Source organism: Heterocephalus glaber, unplaced genomic scaffold (genome assembly GCF_053883595.1).
Source record: "Heterocephalus glaber isolate CG9 unplaced genomic scaffold, H.glaber_assembly_v1.0 deba00001531, whole genome shotgun sequence".
Classification (NCBI taxonomy): domain Eukaryota; kingdom Metazoa; phylum Chordata; class Mammalia; order Rodentia; family Bathyergidae; genus Heterocephalus; species Heterocephalus glaber.
The window spans coordinates 5,965,800-5,989,672 of record NW_028258329.1 but is presented as its reverse complement, the minus strand read 5'-3'; the positions used below and the strand labels follow the sequence as shown (position 1 = coordinate 5,989,672).

The 23,873-nt window shown below is 45.2% G+C and overlaps 1 protein-coding gene across 4 annotated transcripts in view; it reads left to right on the top strand.

Moving 5' to 3' along the window:
• Positions 1-1,402: 1,402 nt before the first annotated feature.
• Lrrk1 (leucine rich repeat kinase 1) overlaps positions 1,403-23,873 on the top strand; it is a 151,379-nt gene continuing 128,908 nt past the window's right edge. For 3 of the 4 annotated variants that reach the window (XR_015441803.1, XR_015441802.1, XM_021264742.2), the window contains exons 1-2: positions 1,403-1,902; positions 6,230-6,438. Coding sequence is in view for 2 of the 4 variants with exons in the window: in XM_021264742.2 (XP_021120401.1) it covers positions 6,342-6,438 (97 nt within the window). In the remaining 2 variants the exon portion in view is untranslated. Of the gene's footprint in view, positions 1,903-6,229; positions 6,439-6,466; positions 10,527-23,873 lie in introns of those variants that run through there. The other variant, XM_021264743.2, reaches the window with a different exon arrangement.

Here is a 23,873-nt window from a genome sequence, read left to right as displayed (position 1 = left end):
TGGAAGGTCCTAGCGTCTCCTGTTGGTGGATGAAGTCTTTCTAATGGATTTGCTCCTTGCTCCAAGCTTGACTTCTGCTTGACAATGGATAATGAGGAGTGTTTAAATTTCTTCTGGGGAGGAATAGCTGAGGAAACTGAGTACCCAGCTGAAGAAAGAACCCAAAGTTACATGAATCCAATGTGCCTGCTGAAGGCAAGACTGTTAGTTCAGGGAGGGACTAGGCTTCCCAGTGGCCCCTCACAGGAAGCGTTCCAGCTTGAGGCTGCAGAAAAGCTGAGTAGAACGTGAGTTGAGGGAAGACCTGGGGTGGGCAGGGGTGAAAAAAGTGGAAAGGAATCTTAACTGTCCTGTAACCACCTTCCTATGGGAAGCCGTGCCTATAGCACATCCCTAATGCACAGAGTTAAATGCTGGGGTATAGCCAGGTCAAGACAGGTCGTTCGTGTGTCGAACGCTCCAGACGTTTCCTACGTTGGGCGCGTTTCCTAGCCAATTCCCCCGCTCCTTTAAGTAAAGGCACGTAAGTCGCCCCACTCCGCGTGGGCTTCCCGCATCCCCTCTTGTGAGAGCTGGCGCGGGGCGTGTGCTTCCTCCCGGTGGCGCTAGGTGGCGGGGCGGGCCGCCCTCGAGGCGCCACCGGCGGTCGCGGGTCTCGCTCACCTCGGGGGACGTCACGCCCTGTAAAGTATCGGGGGCTTTTCGGTGGCGTTCAGATTGCTGCCCTCGCAAACTGCCATGAGAACCTCAGCGGGGAGAGCAGGGCGCTGGGCGGCGGGGAGCCTCTCGAGCACGGCGGAGCTGCCCCGAGGACCCAGGGCGGGGCTCCACGTCTCCGGCCGAGGCGTCCCGGGTCCCCAGAGGCTCTGCGGTCACGGACTTCTCTGGGCCTCGTGCAGGGTCCCGGGAGTACTAGCGAGCTGACAGGCACTTCCGGAGAGGACCCAGGCTGCCGGTCCTGCGGGGCGTGGGGCCCCCGCTTTCTCGCAGCACAATTCCCTCCCGGCCGCAGGTGGGCCGCGGGGCGCGGGTGTGCTGGGGCGCGCTGGTTATTGCCCCACTGGCGTGGTGATGCCCGTACTTCCACGAATCCAGACGTGATAATTCCCGACCTTCTAAAACCACGTTTTGTATGTCACTCCCCCGGGAAACAATCAGAAATGGTTTGCCAAGCCCAGCGTAGAGGCGCTGCCGGCAACCCCTGCACTCTGAGAGGCTGAGGCAGAAGGATCGCTTGAGCCCACGAGTTGGAACCCAGCCTGGGCAATAGAGGGCGACTTAGTCTCAACAAATTAAATAATATATATATATATATATATATGTATATATATATAAAATATATGATTCGCCAGATTTCAATATCTTTGCACACATCTGTGAGTAAATTAGTAATTTCGTGTGATGGAAGAGGTACACTTTGCACAAGATTAACTTTAATAATACGTATATTTCTGTACTGCTCTCTAAGGAGCTGGACACAAATCTGTCAGCGTTGCTCTACCACAGCAGTGTGAACGCTGGTGTGCAGTCTCCTCGCCGTGCGTGCCCCGGGAGAGAGCAGGTCACCAACCCCGGAGGGGACGCGGCCGCACCCCGGCCCGAAGGTCCGGAGGCTCCGGGGAGACCAGGGTCCCGGAGGCCCTTAGGACGCTAGGAGGGAACCCGAGCAACTCCTCGGTGACCGCCGGGCCTCGGGCGCCCGCTCCGGGGCGGCGACCCTCGGGCGGCCCTGCCCCGCGCTTTGCACGCCGCCCGCCCACCCGCCGCGCTCCCTCCCCGCCAAGGATTGAGGAAGTGCTGGGCCGGGCCGACGCGCGCCCGAGACGGGCAGAGGCGGGCCTCCGACCCCGGCCCGCAGCCGCCGCTCGGCCGACCCGCGCCCCGACCCCGCCGCCGCCGCAGGTGAGTGCAGCCCGGCCGGGACCCGCGCCCCGCAGCCCGGGCGGCCGCGTGCTCGGGCCGGGGTGGCCTGGGCCTGGGGACGGCGGGGCACTGCGCGCGGGGCGCCTGCTTCCTCCCGCCGCCGGACTTGCGAGTTGGGGAGTGTGCGGGCCCCAGACCGGGAACCTGGAAATCCCGCGCGAGACGGGGCTGGGTTGGAGGGCTGGAGTGGAGGAGCCGGGGCTGGAAACGAAGTAGGAAGCTCCAGCCGGGACGGCTACAGGTTTCTTTGGAGAAAATCTGTCTTTTAACCTGGAGGCTGGGTAGTGTGAGCAAGTGTGAGTGTGTGTGTGTCTGCGTCTGTGGGTTGGGGAGGCCTTGCTCTGGAGTCTCTCTGGGCCAGGAGGTGGCCTGGAGACCTCCTCCCTCCTAATGTCTGGGATAAAAACTGCCATGGCTGTTGCTTTACCTTCTGTGGCAGGGAATCGGGGAGCCTGGGAAGGCTGAAGGTGGATGGAAAGTTAGTGCTAGGGCTAGCTAACCTGCCCCTTCATACTTTGAGGCCATGAAGTATTTCTCTTACAAACACGAGAAACAGGGACAGGCAGTTATGTTCTTAGCAAACCTCCTCACGAGATACATCATTTTTAGTAGAGTTTGTTACTCACACGATAGCAAAGTACTCGGATACGAGGGACAACTGCAGTATGCACAGTTTTGGAAAACCTTAACATGAGATGCCTTTTATAATTTGGTTTTCGTTATCTTTGCACATGTTTCAGAAGGAAAAAGAGAAAGATAATAACATACCAACACCTAGTTTGTCCCTAAAGGAGGGTTCATGCCCCAACTTTTCCCTCCTCCAGGCTTCCACATCTCAGAAAGTGGGCTGGTAGTCGACACAGCTGCTGGGATGACAGATCTAGATGTTATCCTCGTCCTAGTCCCTCATCCCTGGATTCAGTGTGTTTCCAAGTCTTGTTGGGACTACCCCAAAATGTGTCCACTTCTTCCTCACGCGATTGCCTTAGTCCCCCGTTTTCCTGCAGTATTACAGTCCCCTCCCTCCATCCTCGGTCTGCCAGCCAGGGCGATACAGCAGATATAGACATAGATCTTCAAACAGGTAAACAGCCCTGTCAGTCCTCTTCATGGGACTCTTCTCCTTGCTATTGGCATGAAACTCAGGGGAGTGCCTTCCTTTCCCACCCTCAGGAGCCCTGGCTGCTGCCATCTCTGATCATCAGGATCATCAGGCCGTTGGCGCCCATCCACCTCGGCCAAGCTCACTCTGCAGCTCAGGCCTCTGTATCTCTGGCCCACATCTCTGCACGTGGTCTTCACAGACCTTCCCTGGCCACCGTCCCTCAGTGTGCCTTCTCTCTCACATCCCTCACTCTGCAGCCTTCTAGCAGTTCCACTGTCCATGTGTTCCTTCTTTTTCTGCTTAGTTACCCCTGTCTCCACTGGGGTCAGTGTCTTGCTCCCTGGGGCCAGTGTCTGTGCTCCTGAACATAACCAGAGGTGCCCTGTGCATAGGGGTAGATTCAGTAACTGGGTGGTGACTACATAGCCCTGACCCTGTGTGGCCTGAGTCCCATGCAGCCCTCCCATTGCCCAGCCTTTCTGTGCTCACCTGGGATTGATAGCAGTCTAGTTCTCTGCCTTGCAGCTCTGATATTCTGGCATCTGCAAACCTGTTAAATACATCGGTAAGCAAGCCAGGATAGTCAGGGAGCTAACAGTGCCAAGGGATGTCTACAGCCACAGGCCAACCAGCTCATCCAGGCTTTTGATTCAAAAAGGAGCTAGGTGATAAGGGCATTTCTAACTTGCTTCCCCTTTTGTATTGACTGACAGTCCTTCTCAAACTTCCTGAAAAAAGATTTTAGGGCAATTACTTATTTTACTGTCTGTCCCTCTCTCCAGTTTCATAAACTCATGAAGTGTGCTCCTCCTCCATAGGGTTCAGTAAAAACATTTACCGAAGGAATGTCTGGTTCCTTGTTGTCTTTTTCATTAAGCATTTAAGTTTGTTCATTAATGTGCGCTGTAAAGAGTTGGCAAAAGGAAATTCGTAACTTTAAAAAAATTACTAAAGTAATCATTACTGCAGAAAACCTCTTCAGGTTGCAGAATGAATAGAAAACTTAGATCTTACAGCCATGATTGGTTGTACTGGTCTGAACCCAAAAGAGGCCAGAGAAAGCAAAGACCTTTTTGAGGGCCAAGACCCAGCAAAACTTGAATTACCTCCTCTGAAAGCTTCTACCTCCGGGTGTAAGCTAAAATACCAATTATAATTTTAAACCTGCTCCAGCGGCAAAACCCTCCACTAGCAGACCGATCTACAAAAGGAAACCGAAAGGGGAACCAAGTGCACTGGGTAAGGATTCACCTAAAATATTTTTTAAGATTATTTTTTGTAACTCAAAAACATTATATCGCAAGACTCTTTAGTTCTGAGAAGGAATGTCGGCTGCTGGGATCTTGAAAACTGAGGTGTGTTTAGCAGCTGTTCAGAGAGGTGTGTGAAAGCAGGTGGCAGTTGCTCTTCTCAGTTTCTAAACGTTAGTGTGCAATTTGGAGCCTGGATTTTAAAACAGAGTCTGTCTCCTGGTTCTCCCTAACCTAGTTCTCAACTTGATTTTCGGAACTGGATTTTGCAATTTACGAGGCTTTAATCATCTTCTGAATTTTGTGCAGATGGATCATTTCTCTTTTCCTCCTTGGACTTTTCAGACTTCCCAGCTTCAAACTTGGTGTTTCTCTGGACTGTTTCCTTTATTGGTTCAGAAAGGTGCAGGCTGTCCTCAGCCCACCTTCCTCTGCTTGGAAGAAACCAGCCCACTGGGCAAGGTGCCTGATTTCCAGGCTTTTAGATGAGAAGCTCTGAGTGCTTGCAGACTGGTTCTGTAGCTGGCTCGGGCACCCTGACTGGGGAGACAGCGCCTCCCCTCCAGCCTCCCATGCCCCAGCATTGTGATTGCAGATAATAACCACACCAGCCCTATTGTAAAAAGGCAACTGGCTGCAAAAGCTCTGCCTGAGTGAATTCACAGCAGCCCTGCAAAGTCGCCAGGGATGGGGTAGGTGTCTATTTTTAACAGAGAGAAAACTGAGACACCCAAGTTTCAGATGGAGGGCACACTGGGGAATATCAGAGGCAATCCACACCTTGACATCCACACTGTGCTTTTACCTTTACATATTGGCATTATTTATATAACCCTGATTTATTATCCTTATCATCACTCTCCATTATTATTATGGCTGCACTATTTTGGAATTGTCTGGCTCAGTGTCCCTGACCATGTACTTTATGTCTAGGACAGTCTACACACATTTCACAGGGTGTAATACCTTCCTGTCATGGAGTCGTCCTCATGCCAAGTCTGAGCTAGGACATTTCTGGTCTTCTAATCAACTTTAAAGCAGGATGGGGAATCATGCTGGGCAGACCTCCAAGCCCAGTGGGAGCCCAGCACGGAAGAACAGTGCTTGGTCTCAGTCATCTGTCACAGTCTTGTTAGCTTTAAGAGATTAGTCTTAAACCAACTTGGTTTCCCCACCTTGGATTATTTGAGGCCAGATAATTCTTTGTTGCCAATGGCTGTCCTGTGCATTGTAGGATATTTAGCAACATTCTGATCTCTACACGTTACATGACTGTAGCATCTCCTCCCCCTGCTAAGTGTGCCAACCAAAAATAGGTCTCTAGGCATGGCCATATGTCCTCTGCGAGAGAGGCAGAATTCACGGGGTCCATTTCTGCTTGCCTCCAAAGTCCAAGCTAAGTTGTGTTCACAGCCAGTAGCAGTTCTTTCCAGACACCTTCCCTTCCCCATCCTTGCCTGACCGCTGCTTGGGAATCTCGTCGCTGGGCGTCTACATGAGTCTGTCCTGGGCCAAGGGAAGGCCTTGTACTGTGACCAGCTGTCACTGTGTCTGCCCATCCCACCTGGAGTATGGTTCCCTCAGGGCAGAACCCTTAGTTAGCTGTGTTGCTGTCCTGAGTCTCGAACAGGACCTGGCTGTGTTGTAAGGGACAGTGGATATTTGATGACTGAACAGTGACTGCGCCCTTTGCTGCTACATATTTTGGCATTGCTTAAATTTCTTCTTAAGGAGACAATTTCCAAGTCCAGTGACAGTGAGATGGGGGAAGCTTGGCCCTTTCACTGCCTGCGCCTGGTGGGTTTGGCCAGATAGGTGGCTCAGGAAGAAAAATATTGGGAAAGAAAGCAGAGTATCGGTGAACCAATATAAATAGTAAATATTTGCAGGGATTGCAAGAAAGGACTTGAGTTAAAAAGTCCTTCTGATGTTATGCTGTTCTTCACCACAGGAATGAAAAAGGTTTCTGGTCAACCATGACTGTGCCTCCAGGCTCTAACCCACCCCCCGGGCAGTGGTGACAACAGCAGGACCTGCTTGGAGATCAGCTGCCTTAAGGGTTGATGGCTGGCATGTCGCAGAGTCCACCCAGCATGTACTGGTGTGTGGGCCCAGAGGGATCAACTTTGAGTCCAGAACGCACCATGGAGACCCAAAGTGGTAAGGACGGGGCTGGCCAGGGGGCTCTGGCTCCCATGCTTGTCCTGCGGAGAGTTTAGGCTACATAAGAACAGGGTATCTTCAAGCAAAGGAAATAAAATGGCAGTTATTTGTGTTTTCTCATCATAAAATATATCTTGGGATTTGCATTTAAATTCTTTTTTTTTTCGGGTAATTTGCACTTAAATTCTAAATATTAAAGGGCCATGTACAAAATTTATTGTGGACTCAAAGATCTTAAGAAATGGGGTCTTACATCATGTTGGACTTTTTAAAAAATAGGTATTTGGTTTTGTTTTAGCATTTTAAAATTAATACCTCTTTATTAGAGCAAAATTGAAAAAAGAAAAAAGGAAGTTGTAAAACATCACCTAGAGTCCCTCTACTCCAAACACAAGCACAGCTGGCATATTCTCTTCTAGTTTCTTTTTCTATGATTAAAACACTTTGTTTTAATTTCACTGTACTTAGAAGGTAGGTACAGTTTTGTATGTGCTTTCCTAACTTTTTATCAATGACCTAAGTTACCACTTACTTCCTCTGATTAAGTGAAAACATCATTTTATATGGCAGCACAATATAAAATTCTTGACCTGATCTTTATTTTCCTTTGAACATTTGGGTTGCTCCTGTCTGTTCATTCTTTCCAAAAGCATTCCATTCCTTTCTTTTTGTACATGGTTTCCAGGTTATTTCCATAAACTAGAACTTCAGAAGTCACACTGAGTTTGAACATTTTGAGATTTCCCCATGAGAGCTGCCTCATTTTTAACCCCAATAGACTATCATTGATGTTGTTGTTAACAATTAATATTTGTTAATCTCTTAGAGCGTAGCAGACTCTGAGTTTAGAGCTTTATGAAATAATCTCATTTAATCCTTATAACTGTGAAAATGGTACTTTTATCCCTGATATAATCCTAAGGAGCTTGAGAGAGAAGTCTAGAAACTTTCAGCAACTCAATAAATCGTAGAACAACCATCTGAACCCTGTTGGACTCTTAAAATTCTCGTTCTTAATTGCTGGGCCATCCTGTGGGATTCAGGAGGGCCCACAGGTGGTTTTGAGAGAGCTCATTTTGGGTTCAAGAAGGCCTAGGTCTTGGTACCCTCAGTATCCTGTGAACCCCTGAGTGTGAGGGGGTTTTTAGCAGGGACCAAATGCACAAACTGTCACAGAGTTGAAGCTGATGAGAGGAAAGTGGCTTATAATTCACCAGGAAATTCTGTCCTGTGCTTCAACATGAAGGACATTATATTAGATATTAAAGCATTACAGTAATAATCAAATCCTCTTAAGGAATTTCATAAAGAAGCTACTAATTTATGCCCATACCCTGTCAGTTTAATGGTCTCAAAGATGATAACGGCAGAGTTGAGCCTGGAGCCCCACACCTGGAGCTGACGAACTAACAGAATTTGTTAATTCCAAGGGTTGAACCCTATAACACACCCCCTGCAGAGCCTACTTTGGAAACATCACACATTAGATTTCATCTTCACAGATGCTTCTCAAGTATGATGAGGTTATGTCTCCATAAGCCTGTCATAAATTGAAAACATTATAAGCTCAGATACACTTAATACACCTGACCTCCCAAACACCCTGGTTTCGTCCATCCTGCCTTTAACATGCCCAGAACACTTACCATAGCCACAGCTGGGCAAAATCGTTTAGCACAAAGACTATTTTATAATAGGTTGAATATCTCATATAAGATGTTGAGTATTATACAGAACACATAAAACAGATTGGTTGTTTTGTACCACCGTAAACTCAAAACATCCTAAGTTGAACCGCTGTGATCTGGAGCTATTTATGTATACCCCAAGGCCACAGCCGGGGATGGGCGACTCTCAGAGGGAAATGTATCTGAGTTGGGGTTACAGACTCTGTGCTTTGCTTATCTCTAGTCTTTGTTTTCTACAAAGAACACGTGTCCCATTTTTTGTTGTTTTGCATTGCATTTCCAGTGAGAATAATGTCGCAAGTTGTTTTATTTTTTGCTAGTGCATGTCTGCAGTACATTAAGTTTACCCTCCTTGTGTGGAGCTGGTCCATGTGTAGCACATTGGAATTCCTTTTTTCATCCCATTTCCCTCCCTCCCTCCATCTCGATCCCTTCCCATTTGCCAAAGATCTATCTCCCTACATCCTGTTATCTGTCCATTATTTTATTCTTTATTCATACTTTGGGTTTCTCATATAAGAAAAACCATGCAATACTGAAGATTATGTGTCTGATTTATTTCATTTAACATTATGGTCTCAAGGTGCATCCATTTTCCTACAAATGACTCAAGTTTATCCCTCTTTATGGCAGAGTAGTACTCCATCGTGTGTAAATACCACATTTTCTTTTTCCGTTTATCTGCTGCTGGACATATAGGCCACTTCTAAGGTTTAGCTATTGTGAATTGTGCTGCTATAAACATGGTTATGCATGTAGCACTGTAATATATCTTGAACTCTTTCGGAAAGATTAGAAGGGGGAATAGTTGGGTCTAATGGAATTTCTAGTTTTCAGTGTTTGAGGAATCTCCACACTGACCTCCATAGTACTTTCCATAGTACTGCTTTCCAGTCCCACCAACACTGTGGGAATGCTGCAGCCTCACCAGCATTTGTTATTGGACTCCTTGATGGTGGCCATTCTTTCCGGGTGCAGACGGAATCTGATGCTGCAGAATTAGGGTCTGGTTGATACCCTTGTGTCCTCACATCCAGGGTCAAATCTGCTTCTCTGGCTTCTTTCCCCTGGGTGTCTGTCAGGAGCGTATTTGAATCAGGCTGCCTGTAGCTGGCCCCTCTGGAGGGTACCCCATCTGAGTGTGTCCCCCTAGAATGGCTTCCTGTCTCCAGGGACAGATTGTTCCTTCTCACCTTTCCCAAGCGTCATAGGATCAGAGGGAGCCTGGCTTCTTAGCACCCTCATCTCCGGAAGGACGGTTGCAGACCTAACTCACAGCTCTGCCTAAGGAAAATTGCTTGCCAGAAGAAAAACCAGTGACACTGAAATCATTCAAGGGCAACTGTCTTTTAAAATTCCTTAGGAGGCCAGGATTTTGGCTCAGTGACGTCACACCTGCCTGGCAAGTGCAAGGTCCTGAGTTCAATTCCTGGTACCGGAAAAAAAGTCCTTAGAAGGTACTATGTTTTAAAATGTCAGTTCTTAGTGTTCTTGGAAGAGTGGTTTAGAAAAAGACTTAAACTTTAATGAAATGTATTTTACCATTTTTCCATAATGACATTTTATATTTTTTTATGTATGTAGTAGATGTGTTTTGTACACACACACCCCTACCTGTTTCCACTTGCATAACCTCACCTCAAGTGTTTTTAGAACGGTTCAAAGCCCAGGACTGAAGGGTGTAGTAGTAATCCCAGTAACTTGGGAGACTGAGTCAGCAGGATCACTTGTGCCCAGGAGTTTAGGACCGGCCTGGGCAACATAGCAAGACCCCTGTCTCACAAAAACAGCAACAACAGAATGAATGTGGCACTATGCCAGCTGCTCTGGGCATGGCTGCTGTGTCCCCACTGTGTGTCCCCACTGCCGTGTCCCGACTGTGTGTCTGTGCAGCACAGTTGTGTCGCAGGAAGATGTGTCACCTCCTTAATCTCTGAGCACCATCAGCAGCGAGCTCCCTGCAGTGCAGGAGGAATGTGGAGGGGGCTCTGATGGGAGTTGAATGTGCCCCTGCCAGGAAGAGGGTTGGCGAGTTAGCACCAGGCCAGGACTGCTGGGAGATCTCCCTGGACAAACCCATCATTAGACATTCCTTCCTGAAGTCTGACACCAGCCACAGCGGACAAACCTGTTCCGCCAGCTGAGCGGGCACCTAGGAAAGTCAGAGTAAAGAAACTTTCCGATAATTCAGGCAGATACTCTCCTGGATGGTGGAAGGTGTGGTGCTGGATGGACTCCACTCAGAGGCAGCTCAAGGTCCCTGCTCCATGTGACAGCTCCTAGCTTCAGCCCTGAAAGCCTAGCCCACCTGCCTGCCTGTCAGAGCACTGTCCACTGCCAGAGCCAGCATGGACCAAAGGAAGAGCAGGAAAGTTCCAGAGGGTCTTCAAATCCCAGGTCATAACATAACTATTTGCACTGTCTTCGTTGTTGTTGTTTTCCTTTGGCTTTTTCAAATCTGTATTAAAAATCTGACTTTGTAATATAAGAGCCAAGTGGTTTGCTCCAGTGGGGATTTTTCTTGCCTTCCAGAGACAGAAGCAGCAAGTGTCCTTGGGTGGTAGCCTGCCCTCTTGCTGAGCCACTGTCAGAAATTCTACAAGGGACAGATCTGCACCAAGGAGGAAGTGCACATCTTTAAAATGCTCCTTGTGTCAGTGTCCTGCTTACACCTGCTGGGCCATGGGGGGCTGGCAGCATAGGGCTTTTCCAGGCAGGAGACCATGGTGGATGAGTACCTGCCTCAGCCTGGCCTCAGGTTACACACAGGGCCTCTCTGGGGAGCAGAGCCAGCATCTTGAGTCCCTTACTATGTGAGCCCAAGGAGAGAGTAGCTGAGCGGTGGCCTGGTGTATGGGAGAAAGGGCTGAGGACATCCATCCATGAAGGTGACAGGTAACCAGCTGTGCTTCCCATCCATAAGCAGAGCCCAGTCACACGGGCTCTGAGAATTAACCTGAGGCTTAGATCTTCACTTATGTGTCCAGAATATATAGTACTTGCTTCTCACAGCAGGGAGCTGACTGCCTACCAGATGCCGCCACCCTTTGTGTTAGGAGGTTTTTGCTGTGGCTGTGTGTCTTGTTCTCATTGCATCTAGCTGCACCCAGTGAGTCCGTTGGAGTCCCTTGACTCCTTTCTTGGAGTAACTAAAAGCAGCACCTCCCCCTCCTCCTCCAGCCTGTGTAGCAGTCTCTCGGGGACACCTCCACTCACCCACCTGGGCAGGTGGCCAGAGTCTGAAGGTGTGGCTCACTCCAAGCCTCCGCCCTCTGAACTGTGCTCCATACTTGCTCCCTCATGTGGGGTGGCAGGACAGCCACTGCTCGTGGCCTCTGCACTTGCTGGGAGGCGGCCAGTTTGCTTGGCCTGCATTTATCCATCTTCCCTGGCCCATGCAGAGCCCAGTGGCCTGTGAGCCGGGAGGTACCTGCATGGACATGCCCAGGTCACTACACAGAGGGACAAGGACTTTCGTTCCCTGTCCTCATCTGGATTCCTGGTCCACATGGGTCAGACCTTGAAGGAGCCATAATTGGAGGTTCATTAGAAATTCTTTAGTCCTCTGGGAATAGACCTGTCCCCCCCATGACATGTAAACCTAAACTCTAGTGTACAAATTTCACATCCATTTTGGGGAACCCTGATGAATGGAAGGAAGCAAGGGACTCTCAGTACAGGTGGTTCTCCACTCAAGATGCTGTGAGATAGTGTTGCACTTTATGGCAATATGAAGTTTCGTCGTTTAGTAGACTGTAGTTCAGATTTTGAGTTTTGATCTTGTGTCCCTGGGTGACGATTTGTGGTCCTGTCCTGTCTTGCAGTGCTGGGCAGGGACTGCTGTCTCGGCTCCCAGTCAGCTGTGTGACCGGGAGGGACACAGCCAGTGCTCTGCTGTGTAGAGCTGCATATCCTGTGCTGTGCAGTAGATGAAGTGTGTTAAATGTATTTTCAAAGTAGCAGTGTTTTCAGTTTAGGATGGGTTTGACAGAACATATCCGCCTCTTAAGCTGGGGAGCAGCTGTGTTCATTGTAAACCTAATTCTGCAACCGCAACCATCACAGCTAAGCTTATGTTCAGTTTGTCCAGCTCCCACTTACCTGTCCTGTGGGTGGCATCTGTCAGGCAGAAGAAAAGAAAAACCAAAAACCAGAAGCGTGCATCTGAAATGATAAGATCCTTCCTGAGCTCATAACCTTGATGTTGTGGAAGGAATCACACATTAGTCAGAAATTATATTTTCAACTGTAAAGAATTTTTTAGTACTGTATTTCACTTTGCAATTCTTGCTATGGCTTCGCCTAGCAACTTTTCTTCTTAGCCCGTCCATCATATGCCAACCATGGGAATGTTGCCAAGTGTTGGTTTAACATCTCCCACCCAGAGCCAGGTGCAGTGGCACACATCTGTGGTCCCAGCTAAGCAGGAGGCTGAGGCAGGAGGATGGCTTGAGCCCATTAGCTCAAGGCCAACCTGGACAACATAGAGAGACTGTGTCTCAAACAAACAAAAATCATCTATCTGTTTGTTTCAGGAGAATCAAAGAAAAGAAAACTTAATTTCTGTGGCACTTTGAGCTTTTAAGGGACATGGAGATATTTAAGAGTCTATTATTTTGATTAAATATAGTGATGCAAATTTGAGGTTGGAATTTGAATTCAGAGTGGCAAGAACGACACCAAAGTTGCTATAGTAGCTCATTTTGGACTCAAGATAGTGGTGTGAGCACTCAGGAACAAGTGCATGGCCCAGGGTGGCTCTGGGCTGTGGGTGTTAGAGGTGGAGGATCAGGTCTGGCTCGGCTCATGGAGCGGAGTGGGGAAGGCTGTGGTGGGGCCCCTTGGGCCTCCTGTCTGTGCCCCGGCTGCCAGGCTCAGAGGGCTCCAATGGGCAGTGCCCCATCCCTGTGCAAACATCAGTTCAAAGATAAGGCAATAAGGCAAAGAAAGGCCCCCTGCCTGACAGCAGGCAAGGAGCATTCTCCTGGGCCCCACTTCTCCAGAAAGTATAAGAAAAAAATTACTTGTAATGCCCTACATTCCCATCATGGGGTGAAATGACACTGAAAACCCAGAGTTCTCATTGGCCCTTTCCCATCCTGCATGTGGCTGCTTATTGTGAGCTGGATGTGTGTTCTGACTTCTCCCTAAGCACAAGCACACGCGCACTCACACTCACATGCACACATGCACAATTCCTTTTGTGTTTCTGAGTTTATTGTGAGTTATTCAACTGCACATTCGCTCTGTTTTTTGCGGCACTAACCAGGGCTTCCTGTATGCCTGACAAGTGCCTTACCCCTGAACTGTACCCCAGGCCTATCACTGAGTGGTGTCTCAGAGCTCGCTCCATGTGCCCCACATTTGATAAAGAGAATGCAACCCATGTTATTGTACCAATCCCTTAGTACAGTGCCTGTATAGACTTCCTCCATTCTGCTTGCTATAAGGATCGAATACCACTGAATATGCCGCAGCAGAATTGTAGGGTCCCAGAGTAAGCACATTAAAAATCATCAATGCCTAACCCTGGTCAAAGAAGTCAGTGGAACACAGAGCTATAATGGTAGAAGAGCAAGCAACCAGGCCCTGCCCTAGTGTCAGGTCCCAGAAGGGCTTCCTGTCCTGTTTCTGGAGTTAGTTCTTCAGGTAATTACCATTTCTCTATGTAAATATGTGCTGCACCCCACAAACCACTGAGATGCCTCTGTAGATTTCCCGTCAGGTGAATTTTCCCATCACTTTTGAATCACTTGCTTCCTGCACATTTTGTCCTATCATTGTTGACTCATGGGGGTGTATTTGTACCTTTGAAGGATGCGTTCCCATTGCTATGGCTCCTGCCTGGAAACTTAGTGCCATTCTGATTCTGCGAAGCCCCAGCAGTGAGCAGCCCTTCCCTTCATTCCTGCTATTTCCATCCACCTCCCGCCTCCCACAGACCTCTGACTTGGGGACCTTGTGTAACTGGAGCAGCCGAGAGAAAGAATCTGTAGGAAAGTGTTTGTGGGAGGCACTCACTTGGTCTTCCCCATCACTAATTTGTCCTTCCGGCTGTCCGTTCCGCTCTGCAGCCCATCTGCCATGTTTTATGGCTCAACTCTTCTAGTTTGAGTTTCTGAGATTTTAAGTTGATTCTTGCTTGTGAACTCCACCTCCTCTTATGTCTCTTCAGCAGGCCAATAATATTTATTCTGAGTTGTTCTTGCTTTAGTAACATTAGCTCTGGGTAGAAATGGGTCCCTGAGATGCTGGAAAGCTAAAGCCCTGGATGCCACTTAGGGAAGTAAAGGCACTAACTCAGGCTTCTCCTCCAGGGTGAGGAAGACACATACTGGAAGCAAGTTTTGTCTTGAATCAGCAGAGCCCAAGGCTCCCTCATCTCAGACTGGTTTATTTGTGTAACCCCTGCCCCCTGCCCCCAACCCGGTAGTAATGTAAGGTACAGCCACAAATGCAGGATCTTAGATGTAGCAGGACCCTGCCTTGCGTTGTCATTAGCGACAGCTCACATCTCCTTGGGAGCCCTGAGGTGCAAGGATGGCAGCTGTGAGATATGGTCTATCTTCTGTCAGGCTTCCACTAAGCTTGCGTCCTTGGCTTTGGAGTCAGAAGGAACTGGCCTTACTTTCTGTGTGTGTTGGGGTGGGCTGGAGGTAGGGTGATTCTCTTCCTGCGGATCTGTTACCCGCCCTGCATGCTGGCAGCACTGGTGGAGTTGGATTCTTTTTCTTTGTGGTATTGACATTCCTCAGAGGTTTGTGGCTCCTATGCCTGCTTGTATTTTGGTCTTTGTGCTTGGGATTCCCTGTCTCTCCAGGAACCCAGCATCAGTTACTGCAGCCTGCAGGGAGGAGGGCCAGGAGACTGCACTGTGGGATGCACCCTGGGCATGCTTCTCGGTGGGGGCCTCCTCGTGCCTTCCCGGTCTTGACCACCACATTTCCTTTGTAGCCCGTGTGTTGCTGCCTAGCGGGCTGGGGGAGGTGACTTGGAGGAGCTGCCCACCAGGGTTAACCCTCCCCAAACCCCTGCTTCTGGCAGCCTTGAGCCCTCATGCTTCTTGTGTACACTGCAGCAGCCCGGAGTGCCCCTTCAAGCCTCCTCCATGCCGGGCGCCATGGCTTCTGGTCCTCTTAGGTCTCTCTTCCTCCTTTCCTTTCTAATATGGCTCGCTGGTATGTGGGCACATTTCTAATCATTTCTTTGGGGCAGAAGGCAGTGGCAGGGGAGCTCAGGCTCACATTGGCACCTCGATTGTGTCATCCAGCATCTCATGGGTGTCTCAGAGGTGCGTGGTTTGCAGGAAACACCAAGTGACAGTGTCAAGAGCGTGGGCTTTGGAGTCTGAAGGAACTGGGTTCCGATCCCGATTCTTCCCATACCCCCTTCCTTATCTGTAACACACAAGTGGTCAGAGTCTGTGCCACACCGAATGCATTTGGTAGGGGGGTCTTCGAAGAATGCCCTTTTTCCCTCTTTCCTTGGTGGCAAGTTATGTAGCCTCACCTGGACTGTTTCTGCTAGCGAACACGATAACACTGTTGTCATGAAAATGGGGGTCCTTAAAAAATAATTTTTTTACTTTATTTGGCTCTAAGCCATCATAGGCATGGAATCTAAAACATGCCCAGTTCTCATTTTCAAATGTGTATACTGCTGAAGGACAGTGCCCCTCAAATCCGGTCATTAAAATCAAGTTGTTAATTAAAGCTGTTTAAGTAACATTTTCAATGAAAGCATTTTAATTAAAATAAAAATCTTTCCTTGCCTTGTATTTTGGGGATGTTTCCTTTTATTTATTTATTTTTTCAAATTACAAAGCCAGCATGGCTCATGAAAGAAAGACTGAAGTGGGCCGGGATTTAGCTCAGTGGTTCCGGTGCCTGCCTCGAAAGCTCAAGGTCCTGAGGTTGATCCCCGGTAATAAAAAAAAAGAAAGAACGAAAGACTGAAGTTCTAAGTCGTGGAGTGCATGGGGCTGGCAGTGTGGTTACTGATAGCACGTGTGGGACCCTGAGCTCACGGGTCAGGGGCGTGTCCTGGACCGAAGAACGGTCCTTTCCTCTCCACTGGGATTCTCGTCCACCAGTACTTGCTGATCAACTTGGCATAGTGTTGAATCCTTTTGGTCGAGTCAGGAAAGTGTTTCTTCCCGCTGTTTTCACAGAGTAACTCAGAAGTGACAATAAAAATACGAACATACTTTCCTAATATGTCCCAAATTAGGGCTTCATGTAGACTTCCGGTCTAAAGAAACAGTTTCTGTGAAGTAAATTAATTTCCTCTTCTTAAGATAGGGACAAAATGGCCTGCCTTTTCTTCAAGTATGAGGTTAATCTCTTTGTTTTACTTCAGTAGGATACAACAGCTTGGCAAGTGATTGTTTCCTGCTCTGGTTTATAAAAAGCAATTTAGGAAAACAGTAGAGCTTATTGGTTCAGAGTGAGAATTCTGCAGCCAGGGCACGGGGGTGCAAATCTAGATTAGTTGTTAGTCAAGTCACTCTGTTTCTGGGGACCTGGGTTCTTCGTCCATAAATGTCTACAATACTAGGACCTGTGGAGATTAAATACATTAATCTCTTCCATTTGCAGTTTACTCACCACCTTTACAAAATAATTCTTCCATTCTTTCTCCCTGAAATTTCTGCAAAACAACAACATTTCTATCTTTGTTGTGATTGCCTCAATAATTTCTGCAAATTGAAATAAATAAGCAGTAGCTTTAGGAAGTTGCCAAGGTGAGCTATCAGAAACTGCTTTTTCTAAATTGGGACTTAGACAATGTCCCTGTTCTCCTGTTCCTTTTTTTTTTAAAGTTCTTAGCCAAAAATAAAGCTTAGTTCCTCCTCCTGTCCTTGCTCATTTTATGATCATTTTGTTTGCAAGGAATGGTGTTTTTTAAATATTCAGCCTCAAGCCATTCATAGAGAGCACCTCGAATGCAAATCATAGAAAAATGATGGCAGGAGTCAGTCAGGATTTGGTGGGCCATGGTAGAGGAGCCCAGACATTCCTGGAATATTTGTGGTTACTGAGGAATCATGTTGCTAACAACCAAAATACCACTCATAAAAAAAAAAAAAAAGAACTATTGTTGTCCAGCCAGCCTTTGTACTAAACAGAAGTTTGTACTGCATGAGTGGGTTTTCTGTAGAAGACAGATCGCTGTGATATGACAGCCACGCAACCGTGTTGGCCCAACTCAGCCAGCCACACACCTGTGGACTGCAGATCCTCGTGCAGACTGCAGATTTTCTCAGAGCTGGTGTCTGAGGTCAGAGAGGCTGGGAGGCCAGCTTTCACTTCTGTTAAGCATTATTTTTTATGAGACTCCACTGTGGGATTCATTGGAGTTAACCTTCCAGAGGCCACACTGTAATCCACTGTTGGGTTCATCTCAAACCCATGTGTGAAATCCATCAATTTGAAATTCTAGCAGGCTCGGAGAACCCACTTGACCTTGGTTTTGGGTTTGTTTTGTTTCTGTGTTGTGTGCTTGATTTTGGCTTTGGAAGTTCTAACATGGAGGACAGTCATTTGGAGTCAGTTTTGTTGTTTGAACTTGAGGGTGTGTACTTTTGCATGCAGACTTGCAGAGGGCAAGCAAGAGTGAATGATTTCATATTTTTTTACTTGCCAGCAGTCATGATTGCCTTAACCACCGGGACACGTTCTGAGAAATGTGTTAGTCAGTTTCATCATCGTATGAACATCACAGAGGGTGCTTACACAAACCTAGGTGGCATCGCCTTGGACAGACTTCAGCTGTTGCTGTTTGTATACATGGACTAGCTTATTGCTCTTAGGGCCAAGATGAGCAAAACAATATGGGATTATGTCAAGCAGAGAGAAAATTATGTGAGCATGATACTGAGCTACATGAGATATATAATGCTGCTGCCAGTGTGACCCGGCATACAGCTTTACAGTAAACTGTTTTTAATAGGTAGAAGGAATGCGCTGTAAAATAATGATGGGGCCTGAGGGTGGGTCTCAGTGGCAGGACACTTGCCTGGGTTCCATCCCCAGTGCTACAAAAACAAAGTAACGATCAAAAGTATAGTATAGTAAATACATAAACCAGTTACAGAGCCATTTATTATTACTTTCTACTATGTACTGTACATAATTGCATGTGCTATATTTTATACAACTGGCAGCTCACTAAGTTTGTTTACAAACACATAGTGCTTCATGCCACAACATTTTTGAGGACTACAATATCACTGGACCTCAGGAGTTTTCCATCTCTGTTACAATCTTATGGGACTACTATTGTATCTGCCATTTGTTGTTGCCTAGAGCATTGTTATTGTGACTGATGACTGTATATTGAAAGTTACTTGTTTGAATATGTAATTCAGTCACACAGTCCAAATATCATAACACTCTACATATCCACATAATCTACAAATCTTAAGACTTTTTACATCTTTCCAGAACATAAAGAAGCAAAACAAATATAGATTGTTATTTTCCCCCTCTTATATAAAAGGGAGCTGATCACAAACACTGTTTGAGACTATTCCTAGTTCTTTCACACATTTGCACGTAATGTAAATCATCCATGGTCTTTTTAACAACTGCATAGTACTCTGTGCTATAGATATACCACAATTTTTACAGTCTTCTCTTAATAGGCATTGGACCATCCTACATTATTGCTGTAATATTTGCTTTATCAATAGTAGGTGTCTTATCAGATATATATAAGCCCATCTCTACAATAATCCCCAAAATGATGGGTCAGAAGACGGCCATCCTGAAAGGGTGCGTGTCTGCCTGTTTTCTCATAGGCCTGACAGTAATGGTTATTAGCAAATTTTTGGGTTCTCCCAACCTGGTATGTGAAAAATGGTTTCAGTACAGATTTGTTGTCGTTGCTTGGTGCTGGGGATCAAACCAAGGGCTGTGGACATGCTAAACATGTGCTGTACTGCTGAGCCACTCCCCCTGACCTCAGTATAGTTTGGATATTCATTTCTCTTATGATGAGACTGGGTGCATTTTAAGTGTGTAAGAACTTGTTAATTCACTTTTTTGTTTTTAACCCTCTCTTCACATCCTTGCTTATCAATTTCTAGCTACTCTTAATGTTGGCATTGTATCTTATTAACATATAATTACATGCCCTGGCAAGATCCAGTTACAAACACAAAACTAAAATGAAACCTTTAAATGTTTCCAAAATATGGTCTTTTTTGCCTTGTTTACTAAATGAATATGGCAAATATAAAATACATAGTATAAACAAATAAACATATAGGTCCTACCTGAAGAAAATTTTAAACTCTGGATGCGAAGGATAGTGAATAAAAAGACATACCATCTTGCATAAGAAGATTTAGTATTGTCAATTCTCTTAGTATTGTTGACTCTTAATATTGTCAATTCTCTACAAGTTGGTTTTATAAATCAATGCAATAGAATTAAAATACAAACAGGATTTCTTTTGGAAATATGAAAAAATGCTAAATTTTACCTAGAAAAGTAAATGTGTGAGAATAGCCAGGAAAATTCAAGTGGTAAGGGGCTAGCTGGAGAGGAAGAGGGAGTAGAATTTACAGTGCTATAGTAACAAGTCACAGTTGGTGTCTAAAGAGTAAAGGACAAAGAAAAAAGTGTGTTTGTGTATATTGTGTCTATGTGTGTGTATTGTGTATATGTGTATGTGTGTGTGTATTGTGTGTATATCTGTGTATCTGTGTGTATTATGTATATGTGTGTATATTGTGTGTGTGTGTATGTGTGGATATGTGTGTATGTGTGTGTGTGTTTTTCTGCCCCCACTTCTACCCTCTCCAATGCAGATGTCTGAGCCCTTTACCATCCCTGCCCTTGCCTGGGATGGAAGAGGAAAAGGCAGACAAAGACAACACCTCCTGGTGGGTTTGGTCCCCACCTTTCCAACAGGACCTGTGGAGCCATGAAGAATCTGAAAGGGCATCATGGGAATCGTTGGCAGTAGGACCAGTAGGCCTGGATGGCAGGAAGGAAGGAGCAGCCTTCCACAGATCCTGCCTTTCTGTAGCATCAAGAGTCACCTTAGGATCAGAACCAAGCAAAGCCCAGAGAAGGGTGCTGCAGTTGCTCCGTGGCACTGTGCTAGGGCTGCAACCTGAGGGTCGTGGTTCAGGCTTTCATTCGCCCCCACCCTGCTGCAATCAATAGCCTTGTGTAGACATCATTTCGTATTTTTTTTTTTTGCTTATGTATCTTTTGTATAAATTTCTACCCTGGAACAAACGAACTTAATAAATATATATACTGTTCTCCACTACAGCAGAATACACATTCTTCTCAGGAGCACACAGAACTTTCTCCAGATAGACCACATACTAGCTCATAAAACTTGCTTAAATGAATACAAAATAATTGAAATTATTCCATGTATACTATTAGATCAGAACATACTGACACTAGAAATTAATGACAAGTCACAGAAATTTTACAAACAGTTTTACACAGAAATTTTACAAAGATTAAATAACACATTGCTGAATATTCAGCAGGTTACAGAAGAAATCAAGGGAGAAATTAAACAATTCCTGTATCAAAGGCTATTGCCATATAATGTACTAGAATCTGTAGGACACAAAAAAGGAGCCCTAGGAGGAAAATTTAGTGCTGTGAATGTTCACATTAGGAAAACAGAGTAAGCATAAATAAATAACTTAATGGTGCACCTCAAGGTCCTAGAAAAACAGGAACAGTCCAAACCCAAACCCAGTAGAAGGAAGGAAATCATAAAGATCACAGTAAAAATTAATGAAATTGAAACAAAAAAAAGTATAAAAAAATCAGTGAAGTAAAGCACGGGTTCTTCAAAAGGATAAACAAAACAGACAAATCTTTAGCCAAACTTACCAAAAGAGGGAAAGAAAAGACCCTTATTAATGCAATTAGAAATGAGAAAGGTGAAATCACAGTGGACATCACCAAAATCCAGAAGATCATGGAGATTCCAAGACACATATGAATTATCAAAACTGAATCAAGAGGGCTGGGGATTCAGCTTAGTGGTTCTGGCATCTGCCTCTCAAGCGCAAGGTTCAGAGTTCGATCCCCTGGTACCAAAAAAAAAAAAAACTGAATCAAGAAGATGTAAAAATCCTGAACAATCCAGTGACAGGCAATGAAATTGAGGCAATTAAAACACATATCAAATAAGAAAAGGCCCAAGAACCAATGGATTTGCACTGAATTCTATAAGAACCTCAGGAAACTTCTAACATCAGTATTCCTCAAATTCTTTAATGAAATTGAAAGAGAAGGAATACTTCCAAAATTATTTCCAGAAGCTAGCATTACTCTGATTTCAAAACCAGACAAGGACTCAACTAAATAGAAAACTACAGGCCAATCTCTTTAATAGACATAAAGGCAAAAATCATCAACATACTGGCAAACAGAATGAAACAAATCATCAAAAAGATCATATATCATGACCAAGTAGGCTTCATCCCAGGAATGCAAGGGTGGTTCAACAATTCAAATCAATAAATGTAGTAAATCACATAAAAATAACATGATTATCTCAGTAGATGCAGAAAAAGCCTTTGACAAAATCCAACATTCATTCATGATTAAAAACTAAAACCCCTGGAGAAAATAGATATAGAAGGACCTTATCTCAATCTAATAAATGCCTTTTTTGACAGTCCTACTACCAAAACATATTAAATACAAAAAAGCTAAAACTTCCCCATCTAAAATCAGGAAAAAGACAAGGACATCCACTGTCACCACACCTGTCCAATATAGTACTCAAAACGTTAGCCAGGGCAATCAAGCAGAGAAAGAAAAAGGATATGTATAAGAAAGGAAGAAGTCAGATTATCATTATTTGCAGATGAAATGATCCTCTACATAAAGGACAAAAAAAATTCCACCAAAAGACCCTGTGAATTAATAACCAAATTCAGCAATGTAGCAGAATACAAAACCAACACACAAAAACCAGTAGCATTCCTGCACTCCAATAATAAACTCACTGAGAAAAAAATTAGGAAAATAATACCATCCACAGTAGCACCAAGAAAAATTAAATACTTAAGAATTAACCTAATCAAGAAAGGGAAAGACCTCTACAATAGCAATAACAGTACTCTGAAAAAGGAGATCAAAGAATATATTAACAAATAGAAAGATATCCCTGCTCCTGAATGGCAGAACAAATATTTTCAAATGTTTATATTGTACTACCAAAACTGATAAATAGATATAATGCAATCCCAATCACAATACCAACAGCATTACTCACAGAAGTAGAAAAAACTATCCTAAAATTTATATGAAACCAGAAGAGATTCAGGATAGTAAAAGCAATTCTTTTTTTTTTTTTTTTTGGTACCAGGGATCGAACTCGGGTCCTTGTGCTTGCAAGGCAAGCAACGGAACCACTGAGCTAAATCCCTGTCCCTAGTAAAAGCAATTCTGTGCAACAAAAACAAAGCAGGAGGCATCAGAATCCTGGATTTCAAGTTATACTAAAAGCAACAGTGGTTAAAAACAGCATTGTGGGGCTGGGGATTTAGCTCAGTGGTTCTGTCGCCTGCCTCAGAAGCACAGGGTCCTGAGTTCGATCCCTGGTACCAAAAAAACCCCAAAAAACCCCCAGCATTGTACTGGCAGAAAAACAGACATGCTGATCAGTGGAACAGAATGGAAGATTTAAAAAACAACCCTAGGCACGTTCAGTTATGTAATCTGAGAGAGGAGCCAAAAATATACCCCGGAGGAAAGACAGCCTCTTCAACAAATGGTGGCTGGGAAAATTGGTGCACACATGAAAAGATTGAATCTAGACCCATATCTGTTACCATACACAAAACAAAGTCAAAATGGATCAAAGACATGAAATATTACAGCAGAAATGCTTAACCTGCTGAAAGATAAAATAGCTAAACCTCCTGAAGACAGGCACAGGAAAGGGCTTTCTAAACAGAAAACTGATTGAACAAAAATAGCATCAAGAATCAACAAATGGGATTACATCAAATTAAAAAGCTTCTGCACGGCAAAGGAAACACTTAATGGAGTGAAGAGACAACCTACAGAATGGTTAAATTTTTTGTTAGCTACTCCTCTGAGAGAGGACTACCATCTAAAATTTATAAGGAACTGAAAAAATCAGACCCCCCCATGAAAGACTCAATCAAAAAATGGGCAATTAAAATGAATAGACACTTTTCAGAAGTACAAATGGCCAGTAAGTATGTGAAAAATGCTCAGTATCTCTGGCCATCAGAGAAATGTAAATTAAAACACATTGAGATTCCATCTTACTCCAGAAAGAATGGCTATCACCAAGAAATCGAACAATAACAAATACTAGGGAGGCTGTAGGAGGGATATCCTTCTACATTATTGGTGGAAATATAAACTAGTGCAAACATTATGGAAATCAGTATGCAGATTCCTCAAAAAAAATAAAACTAGAAGTTTCTTTTGACTCAGCTATTCCCCTTCTAGATATCTTGCCAGAAGAGTTATAGACATCATGCCACAGTGATTCATGCATGACCATATTTATCACAGCATGAATCATAATAGCTAACTCTTGGAAGTGGCCTGTATATCCATCAACAGGTGAATGGATAAAGAAAATGTGGTATTTATATATAATGGAATACTACTGTGATAAAGAAGGGTAAATTTGAGTCATTTGTAGGAAAATGGATGCACTTTGAGACCATAATGTTAAGTGAAATAAATCGGACACACAGCTTAAATATCG